We start from the raw sequence: 12,510 nt of genomic DNA, 5'->3' as shown, positions 1-12,510 counted from the left end.
CCCATTTCGGATCGTGACGCAGCATCTGGTCGCGACAGCGTCAGGTGCGTTCCCTGGAGACCGAATCAGTGAGACCATTCGCCGGAGCATGAAAAGGACATACCATTTGCTTCGCTGGCCGCCCCACGGCGGAAATCTTTCGGCTGCATGGGTTTCTCCTGCCCAGCATCCAGCGACTGCCGCGCCATATCATCTCGGAGCTTGGAGTACTGCATGGCCTTGTGCTCAGAAATCTCGGAGCCGCTGAACCGGCGGAACACAGGTTTCTTGAGCCACTCCTTCTTCCAGCGCAGCGGCGTGCATTGGACCGGGCCGCTGTTCTTTACCATATACATACTTGCTACGCTGGTGAGATTTCGGGCGTCGAACGCGCGGTCGTGCACTGCAATGCTAATGATGAGGGTGATAAAGTGCGTGACGTGCGTCGTTTGCCTTGTTGGTGGCTTTCCACCTATGAAAAGTCCGCAAAAAGAAAAGAAACATGACCGTACATTGTGGGGCCTTTCGGATCCCCTCAACTATTTCCCCCGTGAATGCCCAACGGTCCGGATCTCTCTCTCTCTCTCTCTTTCCTTTCAAATTCACCCAAACACTTTCCAAACCAAGACTTTCAGAAGCCACCCACCAGACCTCACATAGCTCACAATGTCCTCCTGCACCACTTGCAGCAAGCCAGCCTTCGAGTTCCCTCTGAAGCGGTGTGCCAAGTGTACACTCACCGAATATTGTTCCCGCGAGTGCCAAAAACAGGACTGGAAAGCTCACAAAAAAATCTGCGGCAAGCCAGGCCAGCCCAGGGCCGAAGGACGCCCTTTTGCCAACAGCATGCATTCCCAGCCTCACATGGAGGGTAATAACTCCTTCGGCCAACTCAACCAAGGTTCCTGGCTGCATGGCCGCCCTGAAAAGATGTCTACAAACTACTCGTCGGTGTATACCGCCTCCGCGCTGATGACCAATACAACTTTGAAGGAGACGCCGATGAGGATGGCCTCTACGGTGGCGCCAGGGACTCCATCGAACCTTTTCGCCGCTTCCTAAAGGACGTTGAGAGCAAGTCTGAATTGCTGCCGGCGTGGTGAATGAGGAAAAGGCCAAGGTATGCATTGAGTTAGGATCCTCGGGTGGATGGTCCAGCCTGCGTTCAGCCGTCGAGAAATCAGATATTATCGACCAGTATGGCGACAGCTTTCTTCCTATGCAGATGCGTATGTTTGGCGAGTCTGTGTATGGGCACGCGCCCGGAGCGGCGAGCGGGGCTGGTGCGAGGATCCAGCAGCTGATGATGGCAGGTGGAAGCATGATGATGTAAGGCTGTATCTTGAACCCCGAGTGGGTTCGAGAGCTACCGGCGCTGACCCTGTGGGGGACTAGGGGTTAAGTTCAACGGTTACAATGTCAAGTCATGGTACTCTTGCCGACATCTTGGTCAGAAATATGTCTTGAGAGAGGCTTGCTCAATGTACGTAATGCGGAAGCGCTATTGCCGGGCTACAGACAGTGCGGTGGATCTGGAAGACAAGAGAAGGTCGCTTGAGGTACGGTGCTTTACCATAGAAAGAAGAGTTAGGCGAAAGTATCACGGCGCTCTGGGGACGAAGTAGGATCGCGGTCCCAAACTCCAGCCGAAAGTGACATCGTCAAGCCACCAAAGACATCCAAGCCAGCTACTTGGGACGTTGTAACTCTACACCATCTCATCGTACTCCGATTCGGCTCAATTTCCGTGGCATGTACTCAGATCATGGCCTCCGTCTTCCGAGCTCGGCAAGTCCAACGCTGCCCGTGGGGTTACAGGATAGGGAACACTTGCGATCTTCCTGCGTCCATCGACTCAAGATAAATAGTTAGGCACCTTCCCTGTGACCCATCCTGTCCTACAAACCCGGTATCTCCAGATACAGCACAGGTGCAACATCCTACCTTAGTCTATGCCTCGACTATCCGAACATGAAGACCACCACCCTCTACCTTATCCTCACCGCTGTTGCCGGCGTCCTTGCCGCCCCTTATTCCGAGATAAAGGCAGCCCAGCTTGAGACCAGAGCTACCTGCAAAAGTCCAAGTATTTGCTCTGTGTTTTGGTCAGGCAGATGCGAGGCATGGTGTGGAGACAAGCTCTTCTCCCACATGACCGGGGACGGCTGCAAAGGCCTTGGTGCGAAGAAGTGCTGCTGCAGAAAATGAATGCCCAACTATGGTCCATAAGGTATGTCAATCCTCGTGGTGAGCTGCTTCACAAGGGTATCACTAATCCCAACCATCAGCAGAAATACTACCAATCATATAGACACGAGCTCTGTTCAGCGGTGACGCAATACAACCCATTGGATTGGCGTTAATGTGGGGAGGCTGAATAGGTAGACAGCCGGCAGTGTAAATAGAACTTCTCGCAGAAAGATGTTTTCGAATTTGGAGTATTGTCTTTATATAGGCAAAACATCGCTAGCCTTTCTGGAAACATGTCGTTAATCTACAGTCGATGCACATGGTAGGCACCCCACAAAAACCGTCAAGCCACAAATCACACCATCACCAGAGATTAAGTCGCCTATTGGCCAGGGTCTGTAATATGAGTAGGGATCTTGTACCACTGTAGGAGATGATCAAATTGAACCAGTAGGATGCTGACTACAACCGGATACCTGAGTAGGTTGTTGGGACCTGGTTTTGAGTCAGCATGGGGGAGGTACCCATAGCTGTGGTGGCCATTGGAGTGCGACATCGGTAAGAACGTTATATATCAGTCCGGGAGATAGCATGGCAGCCTGTACCAAGACGATGACGTCTGCTCTGTAGTGGAAATTGGTACTTGGTCATCATGTGCGTGTTTGTGTAGGATTAGCGGCTACTACACACCCACAGTCTATATGGTATCAGCGCTTTTGAAGGCGTGGGACCAGTGTCTATGTCAGAAAGTCGTTTCAAGATTCAAGTGAGTGAATAGGCAGCATGGTGACGAGAATGGCTGTGAAATGGCGTATGTGGCTAGGTGAACAAAGTCTTGTCATCATGAAGGTGGGAACCTGTGAGTAATTACCGATGCGCTTCAAGTCGATCCAGGGTCATACACGATGAATATATCTAGTAGACTCTGTGTCAGCTTCAAAGGTCGATTGGGGCCTGTCAGCTAGCCACACAGCGTCCATATTGGACTCAATACAGCCACCATTGGAAGTTGGCTAGAACTTTGCATCTGGTGAGACTGGGCCGGTGTGGCACTGTGGCAGCGGCAAAGCTAAGGTAATCCTTTGGCCGTCGTGACTAGAACAGGATCCATGTTACCGGAACATCCGATGCCCTTTCCCAGGAGCGTTCATAAACTCCATCTGCTTTGCAACTTGAACGCAAAGGCTGTCGTCAGTCCCGATGAATTTCCTGCTTACCCAGACTGTACAGGTTGATATTCTATCCCTCATCAAAGGGTACAGCGGCATGAAATGGTGCTCTGCAAGTCTGGCAAGTGGATGATGCCCGTTGGGTGCCGTGCGTCCTTTCTCGAAGCATTTCCTAATCACGGCCGAGTCGGATGAGGATCCCATCGAAATCTCTGCTCGATATTGATATCCTGCAGATATAGCTCTGCAGCCAAATATGCAACTGCACTGTGACTACAACCTGAGAAGTCCAACTCTACCGCAGGCGGGGTGGTCTGACAATAGAGACTGGGTGTCAAGTCATGTAGTACTCGGTGGAGATCATTTGTTCAGCTTTTGCGTCCAGACCGTTTATTTTGCTTGGCCTACCTCCCCGAGGTGTTATTCAAGAACCGTCACCTTCCCGCTTAGGTTTTTCTTAGTTACTCGGGTAGCATTCATGCCCCTGGCAAGCTGTCGTCTAGGCCATCAGCCTCTTCAGGGGGCGGCAAGACCTGGTAGAACAACCCCACAGAATGGGGAATCAGGGGCCCACTGAGACATGCATGGGACGGAGATCAGATCGGGTGTAATAAAAACGAAACGGGTAATAGGTAAAACCCCCGATGGTTTGGCATCGGCCATGTCACGCCTGCACGCGTTGACCGCTGAATGGCGCGGAAAACAATCCCGCAACCGCGGTTCACATATTGCAGCTACAAAGGATGTGTGCATGGGGGAGCCTCACGTCACAATCGATCTGCATCAGGGTCTCATCGCATCCACCTAACGTTACTTTCTCTTGTCTATCTTTGGAGGCGAACCCGTTGACCGAAGCAACTTCTAGACACTGTTCAAAGAGTCCTGGCTCCAACAATTTCTGGGCTATGTTGTGCAACAGTGAATGCAGCACGCCCCCTTCTGGCCACGCTTACTTTACTGTTTTTTTCCTGCTGGCGGGACTTTTCCAGTCAAAGAACTTGGGCAAGTGGCTGACTGTCTATTGAATTATATTCCCTGCCGGCGCCCGGCGTGAGTCCATCTTTGCAACTCGGCGTTTGTTGTGGAAAATCGGTGAGCGTAAGAAGCAGAAAAGTACGTACTAACTAGGCACAAGGTGGTAATCCGAGGGCTGGCATATGCAGCTTTCTGCTTTAGACCCTTGCAAGCTCAGGGACCTCGGGGAACGGAACGATCCGCATCCCTCGCCGTTGAAGATCTGGTTTTCCAGGTAGGTAATGACTGAGCACCAACCTTGAGTGCAATGAAGGATTATACAAAACTATGGGCACACTTCTATCAAGAACCGCAGTCAATTATCTAAGTCTGTAGGTACCTTGCCTAGTTACCTTCATATGACGATTTTCCCATCAGCATTGGTTACGCAACCTCAAAGGTCTTGGCGATATCTTGACGAGACATTGAGGCTATTTCGATCCACGGATCGTACGAAGGATTCAGGGGTCCAGTTGCATGTATATCTCTTTTGGGCTGCATGTGATATTGTCTTTTCTGCATGCCAGACATTTTGTCGTTAGCTGGGCGTTCGAGGCTCGTCGAGATGCGATCATGCAGGTGCACTCCGTGTTTACCTTCTTGGGAGAGTACCAATGCAGAGTGGTATCGAGTCAATGGTGTTGGGGACACCGGAGATAGGCCAGACGGAACGCATTCAGTCAACAATATATCCACAACCATGAAGAAGCAAAGAGGATGATTCCTCGAAGTCTATAAGTAAGACGACCACCCTCGATGTTGTCATTCTGATCTCTTCCCCCATCATCAGTCACCACATCCTCTACAATCTCAACCAAAGATCTTTTCCAACCCATCAAGATGTACTCCATTCTCGCTCTTGCCGCCCTCGTCCCCGCCGTCGTCGGGCAAACTTTCTACGGCTGCTATACGGAAATTCCCACTCGGGCTTTGACCGGCGCGAGCACCGCGGACTTTGAGGCGATGACCGTGGAGGCTTGCGAGACATACTGCACCGATCCCACCCGTAATTTCACCCTCTGGGGACTAGAATATGGAGGCGAGTGGTAAGTCAAAAAAGCTCTCCCCGTTTCCGTATCATTCGGTATCTAACAAGTCTCACAGCTACTGTGGCAACTCTCTTGACACAGGTTCCTTCCCTACCTTCCCGGAAGATTGCTCCATGCAATGCACTGGAGACGCCGGTCAGACATGCGGAGGTCCAAACCGCATCTCTCTCTGGGGCAGTTCTGAGGAGGCCCCTCCACATACGCCTTATCCTCACCCTGAGGTCTCCGCCCCAGTGTACCAAGGATGCTTTAGCGAGCTCCCCGCCCCCGATCGGGCTCTCGCTGGAGGCTTTGGCTTCTCCCCTGCGGCCATGACAATCGAACGCTGTGCGGATTACTGTCTCAACTCTGGATTTGTCTTCTTTGGACTGCAATACATGGCTGAATGCTTTTGTGGCCATGAGCTAGATGCTTTGAGCGTCCAACTCGAAGACACGGATTGTGATTTGGCCTGTACTGGTGCTCCCACTGAGATTTGCGGTGGTTCAAGCAAACTCAGCGTGTATCACTGGATTTAAGGCGAGGGATGAATGGAGATGGGTGAAGAGAAACCGGGGTTTGTTTCATGGAGTCTGGCTGTAGTTCCTTGAATTTGACAAGAGTCTACTTGTCGGTTGAGAAGGATAGTGCTTTTGGCCATGAATATACAAGTACCTGAGAATGTTACTACCCCATCAAGCTCCCTCGCGGTGACCGTGTCCTTCTGTGTTGGCCGGGCTCTCGGCGGCACTTAGGTAGGAGTCTTCGTCCTGGTTGATAAGATAACGTAACCAATCTGACCCAGTGAAATGATACCAGGATCTAGCAACTCTCTGAACCCGATCGCAGAGTAAGGCCACCCAAATATCTTACCTAGGTACCCAGGCACCTTGATGTGGGATCCCGATAAACTCAAGTCCACGATCACCGTCTTTCCGCCGCCGAAAAAACTCTCAATAATTCATATGCGGATCCAGGTGAGATCTCAGTGCCATCGTAACAAGCGATAGCTCTGAAACGAGGTGTGGTCTCCTTTACCGGGACATGGTTGACAAGGTCAAATGAGAGCTCTGTATGACTGAGCCAGGCCAAGGTGAACCGTCCCTGCCAGACATCCTCAACCCAATGGGGGTCAGTATTCTCCCAATCCAGTGCGCTGGTCATCTGTGCTACTCCACAGAATCGCCGACTGGTGCAGTGTGTGTCAGCTTCATATCTTTATAAGATACCTTGCCTACCTCCACCAGTAATAGGTAATTTGAATCATGTGATACGATTACTTACCTACCAATCACGGAGAAGAATAGAACCACATGGCCTTCGGATGTCCGGTATCCTTTGTCAAGGATTTTGTTGACACGCTGACTAGAAGTCCACACGCTCTGAGCAGCGCTTGTCTCAATATCTATGGCGTTATCGGAGCGTAGAACATAAAACCGACTCTAAGGTGAAGAAGAACGCCGTTAAATCGTGCCATTGGCTGGCCAATGGACAAGGAGAGAGACAAACCTTCTCGAACTCAATAGTATGGAACTTGGGAGATAGAAGAATAATATCAAGCCAGAGGTACTTGAACTTCATCAGGAGCGCGTCGCTGTATGTCTTCGATCCCTTGCTCGGCCAAGTTCTACTGCCGATTGTCGCCCACGGATTCTTTGTGGAAGGCTGTAGTGAATCAGATGGAGCGGAGTCCTCGTCCGAGTCTGCTTCCGAGTCCGGGATCTCTCTTACTGGAGAAGGTTCAGTTGCTTCGGTGGCCTGCATTAACCAAGGGTGGGCGAGGGCAGCAGCAGCAGTCGGTCGAAGTATTGGATCCGCTGCAAGAAGGGCCGCTATGAAGTCCTGGCAATCGTCTGTCAAAACCTCACCTTGATCACGGGCAAAGTCAAGAGCCCGTTGTCCAAAGACATATTTGGCGTAGTCGCCCGGCAAAGGAAAAATATTGCGCCCAAGCAGCAAGGTCATTGCAATTACACCAACGGCCCAAATATCGACCGACATAGTGTATGCAATCGTGGTATTGTTGGTTCCGGTGTTGTTGGCATAGTAACCCAATACCTCGGGTGCCATATATCCCAAGGTCCCGAAGATTCGCATGGTGTGAAAGCGTGTTACACCCTGCATAGCTTGCTTGCTGATTCCAAAGTCGGCAATTTTGACGTGCCACATCGGGGATGTTGAGGCGATGAGTATATTCTGGGTATGACGATGTGAGCTAGGTATTTACAGGCAATAACGACTGAATGTATTGGGACACATGTGACATGGTCGAGGACATGAAGAACACGTAGTATCACCACTTACCCCTGGCTTCAAGTCTCGATGTGCAAACCCAGCATCGTGCATGTGTCGCACACCTTGAATCAACTGCCACACGATCAGGCTCGTGTCAAATTCGGAAAGCGGAGGCGAGGACCTTCTGAATCTTTCTAGGTCACTCGATGGAAGATATTCCATGGCCAGAAACACAGATTCTTGGTTTTCGAACCACCCAAAGGTGCGCACAAAGAAAGGGTCATACTAGCAAGTTGCTGAATGTTAACTTTCATTGGATATTTCCACCACACGTGCTTGCATACCTCTGGCTGTGAGAACTTCACCACTGCTTCCAACTCGGCTCTATAATTCCACTGTCCTTGGTCTGGGTTTTGAGGAACCTTTCTCATCTGTTTCACGGCTCGTACCATTGGACCCTGATATTTCTTTCCACTAGAGTGAACTCGACGCTCCTCTTTTCGCACCACGCCAGATCCTCCATAGCCAATTTCTTCTCTCAGATCCCAGATTTCATTACCAGTTTCAAGATGGTGGACAACAAAATTCGGGAGGTAAAATTCTGTCACCAGCCGAGAGGAATTAACCAACTCGGATATACCTTCAGCCATGGTCACAGCATCCAAACTACCTCATATATGGGTAAGTCAGGCTCTAAGTGATACGACAGTGAGGAACGATGGCAGTATTTAACATCCGTACTCATGCCTTGGATTTGAGCGCGTTTTTAGTTTTCAGCGCGCCCCCTGTCTTCAGCGCGTGTCCAGAAACGAGCTATGGCGCTGTGGCTTGCTTGGCCACATACAAGCGGCGGCCAGGCAGCGGGTCAGCCGACCCCTGAATACGTCGTGGACAAAAAAAAGGAATCTGTACTTTTGGATGAGGATTTGGAAGATAGTTCACAGACTTTTGAAGGTAGTTAATAGGTCTTTAAAGATACTTACCTACCTAGATACCGTGGCAAGTAATATGCCTGCAAGGGCAGTCCACATACCCTTTCAGCTCCTTTAGAGGTGCTTGATATAGGTATATTAGAAGGGCTGTTGAAGACATCCATGGTGTTTTTGGTCAGCATCTTTCGGGATAGCTCCATTGTCTATTATTATGTCTACGACGCCTTTCCCCGAGCTGCGCCACGCCAAAACCAGCCGACACAGACCGCATTTTCATCACCACCTTACCATCTGATACAACATACCTTACAACAACCTCACAAATCGCGTCACCTGGTCCATAGCACTGCAAAGAACCATGTCTGCAGAACTCGCTCTCGCAGTTGTCAGCGTCGTCGACATTTGCATCAAACTTGCCAACAAGACCTTGCGCATCTGCCAAGCTTTCAGGACTGCGAAGAAAGATCTCTGTGATAAGGTGCTTTTACTCGAAACGATTTGGACGAAACTAGAGATACAGCTCGTTTTCCTCCGCGGGATCAAAGATCATCTGACTGAAGAACTTGCACAATGTCATTTTGATCTTCTCCAAAGACTACGCGGAACTCTGCTACAGGCGGTATCTCAGCTCGAAGCAGCGGCTTCATCAATAGTCGCCTCCACAAGTACTGGACAGGGACAAGTGCTGACCAGAATGCTTCAGCTTGACAGGTGGAGATATGCTGTGGCCAAAAGAGGGTTGGATGCCTTGATGACGGAGTTACAGTGCTGGCAAAGTCTGTTCGATCCATCGTGGTATACGATTATGCTCATCGGCGGCAAGGTCTTGGACCCGGCACTGCAGCAGTTAGGACAAGATAGATCCCGACAGCTACCACACAGCCAATCTCCCGCAAGCCCTCTGGATCACATGTTTGCGTTAAGAAAGGCCATCGATTACACGATCAACACCGATATCAGAAGTGCGAATAGTATTGTCATGGATGAGACAGGATGGGACTTTACCACAGCAACCAGCATTCCTTTTTCAAGCGTCAACGTTGTGGCCCGACCAGAATCTCAAAGTCTGTATATCATGGAAGGCATTGGTATTGCCCCAAATACCAACACAAACACTACATCGGACGCCCATCAACTATGCAGGAGACTCCAGAGCGTTGACCCAAGCATATTTGGCCTTCTACGCTGTAGGGGTCTCATAGAGATCATTGACGACAACAAGACCTTTCCCCCCGGTCCCCAGATTGTGTATCATACTCCGGCCCAGGCAGACCCTCTCAAGCCGCCTACAACCCTTCGCAGTCTCTTACTTGAGCAAAGACCTGTTTGTCTCAGTTCGGTCATCGTACTGGCAAAACAGCTTGTTCGTTCTGTCAGCTTCGTGCACACCTGCGACTTGGTACACAAGAATATTCGTCCGGACAATATTCTGCTGTTCCCAACAGCTCTTGCTGCTCTGCGACCCCTGGAACTGGGTCAGGCTTTTCTTGTCGGCTTCTCGCAATTTCGAAGCATCAACATGGAGACAAACCGCCTCGGTGACACAGCCTGGTATCGGAACCTTTACCGGCATCCAGCACGACAGGGACTTTGCATTTTGGAGAGATATGTTATGCAGCACGATATATATAGCCTGGGTGTGTGCCTCCTTGAGATTGGACTGTGGCGGTCTTTGGTCTGGTACCCGTCCACCAGTAGCTCGACCTCGTCAACCTATCATCACCCCAATCACGCTAACTCGTCATCATCGGTCCCAACTCCTGTTCCTGGATATTCACTGCAGCTGAGAAAGCATCTGAGCGATCGGGACTTTGAACATGCCCATTTACCAGGATCCACGTCATGGATCAAAGAGGATCTTGTCTTGCTGGCAAAACAGACCCTCCCGCAGCGCATGGGGCGGTTGTATACAGAGATCGTGGTGGATTGTCTTACCTGTTTGGATGATGGGAATAATGAGTTCGGTAGCTCGGACGTCACACATAACAAACAGGATCTGATCGTGGTCGGGATAAAGTTCGTTGAGAGGATTTTAGGGAAGATCGAGGGAATCACGCTGTAGAAATACACGCCATGGACAAAATAGTCAATTCTATGGGGTAGTTGAATAGGTAATACAACCAGCCTCCACTAAACTCTCTAGGTGGACAATAGACTAGTTACCTGCTATAGCTTGAGGTCACGTATATTAACTAGGTAGGTAGGTAGGTATCTTGTGCCACGTTACCCACCTACTTACCTAGGTACCTATCCTTGAAGAATCTTTGGCTTATATTGGGGGCGTGGTACAGACAGTTTTGAAATGCGTACATTCTCGTCCATGACGTGTGGCAAGGGGTGCGACGGCTCCTTGCCCTTTGTAAAGGTTTGGTACTTGGGGCGTGGACTCCGCCTGCCAGCTACCTCGTTTGTGTATACATTACTATAATAAGCTCATGTCAGTCAGAACGATCGGTTGATTCCTGCGCCTCACTCAGTGCATGATCATCTGTCATTGGTAGACATCGTCCATCTACTTGAAGCCGGAGCATCTCGGTCTTCCCATTGAGGGCAGCAAATTGATTTTAACCGGTCTTAGACACTATATTTCCCTTGGCACCCAATCAACAGTTCTTGGAATGGGATGCTTCTGAGGTAAGCGCTAAAGTCACATTCTCTTCTTCCTTAAAGAGAACCTACTTTCCTGTCGCATCTGTGCTTGATGTTGACCTTGATCTCACTGTCGACAACCATTCTATCTGACACTGTCCAGGTCAGTTCACAGGGAGCCCAAAATGGTCAAACCTCATACACTCGCCATAGGGGCATTCGCACTTTTTGGCAGTGTCAAAGCCGTTACTGTCGGCTCAACCAAGCATGACCCAAAGCCCGGCCCAGCATGTCTCTCTCCAAAAGCCGTCCAGAGCGCAAGCTTGTATACCGGATTGGAGGAAGGAACAACGGGAATCCGACCAGGCTTGTCAAAATCGGACACGTAAGACGACACTCCCGGTCCGATGTGTACTCTTGATGCAAGGCTAACGGATCCCTACAGAAATCCAAGCAACTTTATCAACTTCTGCGTTGGTCAAACTCTCACCAATGGCCATCAGAATTCGGCTGGATCCTGCAATGGCATACCCATGGGGAAGATACCGGCCTCGTCCAACATGATCACATCCATCATCACCCATCCGCAACCGGGTGACATTATCCCTGCGCAAAAGACGTTCAATGTCACGATCCAAACCCGCCATTTGAGGGCTGGATTTCTCGTGAATCCCAGCGTTGCATATTACACTGCCCCTCAAGACCTCGATGAGAACGGCGATATCATTGGGCACTGTCACATCACCATTCAGAACATTGGAAGTCTCCGTTCTGTCAACCCTCCCGACCCGACTAAATTTGCCTACTTTAAGGGTGTCGATGATGAAGGCAATGGGAAGGGCGGTTTGCAGGCTGAGGTAACGGGTGGTTTGCTGGAGGGCGTGTACCGCGTATGCACCATCATATCTGCTAGGAACCATCAGCCAGTGGTCATGCCTATTGCGCAGCGGGGATCGCAGGATGACTGCACCAAGTTTGTTGTTCAGAAGGCTGAATAGGCTAGACGAAACGAATGGGAGAGGGATCTGGTACCTTCCCAACCTGGGAACCTACTAGACAGGCACGTCGCGGAGACATAATACACTCTATCACTTTGAGATGAGGGTCATTGAAGGTCACCAGCAAGCCTTGAAAGATAGTTGATACGCATTAGAAGATACCTGATACATCGATAAAAAATGCCAAAAGGTCTTTAAAAGTACTTTAAAGAGGTATCAATGATAGTCAAGGACGGGTCTGTTATCTTTTCCTGCCTTGATTTCACCCTAGGAGAAGTCCCCATTATTCTGTCCACAGCGTGAGAGAATTTCGACGTTGAAAACCGAGAGTTCGAGGAGAATCCCAGTTCAACCTTCTATCTGGTATTTCTTTGTT

At 50.1% G+C, this 12,510-nt stretch overlaps 6 protein-coding genes across 6 annotated transcripts; 5 read left to right on the top strand and 1 right to left on the bottom strand.

Annotated features, from left to right (window-relative positions):
• Positions 1 to 645: 645 nt before the first annotated feature.
• On the top strand, positions 646 to 1,041 carry QC763_700960 (uncharacterized protein; the record flags this gene model as incomplete). Its single annotated transcript, XM_062915114.1, has 1 exon — positions 646 to 1,041. One exon carries the CDS (start codon positions 646 to 648, stop codon positions 1,039 to 1,041), a length of 396 nt encoding a protein of 131 aa, XP_062762253.1.
• A 909-nt stretch (positions 1,042 to 1,950) lies between these two features.
• Positions 1,951 to 2,187, top strand: QC763_0111790 (uncharacterized protein; the record flags this gene model as incomplete). Its single annotated transcript, XM_062906494.1, has 1 exon — positions 1,951 to 2,187. The coding sequence occupies one exon, from the start codon at positions 1,951 to 1,953 to the stop codon at positions 2,185 to 2,187; it is 237 nt and encodes a 78-aa protein (XP_062762252.1).
• A 2,353-nt stretch (positions 2,188 to 4,540) lies between these two features.
• On the top strand, positions 4,541 to 6,135 carry QC763_700970 (uncharacterized protein). The gene is made up of 2 exons (XM_062915115.1): positions 4,541 to 5,398; positions 5,457 to 6,135. The coding sequence occupies exons 1-2, from the start codon at positions 5,193 to 5,195 to the stop codon at positions 5,917 to 5,919; spliced, it is 669 nt and encodes a 222-aa protein (XP_062762251.1). The 5' UTR covers positions 4,541 to 5,192; the 3' UTR covers positions 5,920 to 6,135.
• A 169-nt stretch (positions 6,136 to 6,304) lies between these two features.
• QC763_700980 (uncharacterized protein) lies at positions 6,305 to 8,265 on the bottom strand (the record flags this gene model as incomplete). Its single annotated transcript, XM_062915116.1, has 5 exons — positions 6,305 to 6,569; positions 6,665 to 6,822; positions 6,890 to 7,576; positions 7,685 to 7,900; positions 7,948 to 8,265. The coding sequence occupies 5 exons, from the start codon at positions 8,263 to 8,265 to the stop codon at positions 6,305 to 6,307; spliced, it is 1,644 nt and encodes a 547-aa protein (XP_062762250.1).
• Positions 8,266 to 8,905: 640 nt separating this feature from the next.
• QC763_700990 (uncharacterized protein) lies at positions 8,906 to 10,609 on the top strand (the record flags this gene model as incomplete). The annotated part of the gene is made up of 1 exon (XM_062915117.1): positions 8,906 to 10,609. The coding sequence occupies one exon, from the start codon at positions 8,906 to 8,908 to the stop codon at positions 10,607 to 10,609; it is 1,704 nt and encodes a 567-aa protein (XP_062762249.1).
• A 664-nt stretch (positions 10,610 to 11,273) lies between these two features.
• QC763_701000 (uncharacterized protein) lies at positions 11,274 to 12,342 on the top strand. The gene is made up of 2 exons (XM_062915118.1): positions 11,274 to 11,521; positions 11,582 to 12,342. Exons 1-2 carry the CDS (start codon positions 11,322 to 11,324, stop codon positions 12,132 to 12,134), a joined length of 753 nt encoding a protein of 250 aa, XP_062762248.1. The 5' UTR covers positions 11,274 to 11,321; the 3' UTR covers positions 12,135 to 12,342.
• The last annotated feature ends 168 nt before the right edge of the window (positions 12,343 to 12,510 follow it).

Source organism: Podospora pseudopauciseta (genome assembly GCF_035222475.1).
Source record: "Podospora pseudopauciseta strain CBS 411.78 chromosome 7 map unlocalized CBS411.78m_7, whole genome shotgun sequence".
NCBI lineage: Eukaryota > Fungi > Ascomycota > Sordariomycetes > Sordariales > Podosporaceae > Podospora > Podospora pseudopauciseta.
The sequence above is the reverse complement of the archived record's forward strand: the minus strand, read 5'-3'. Positions and strand labels throughout refer to the sequence as shown.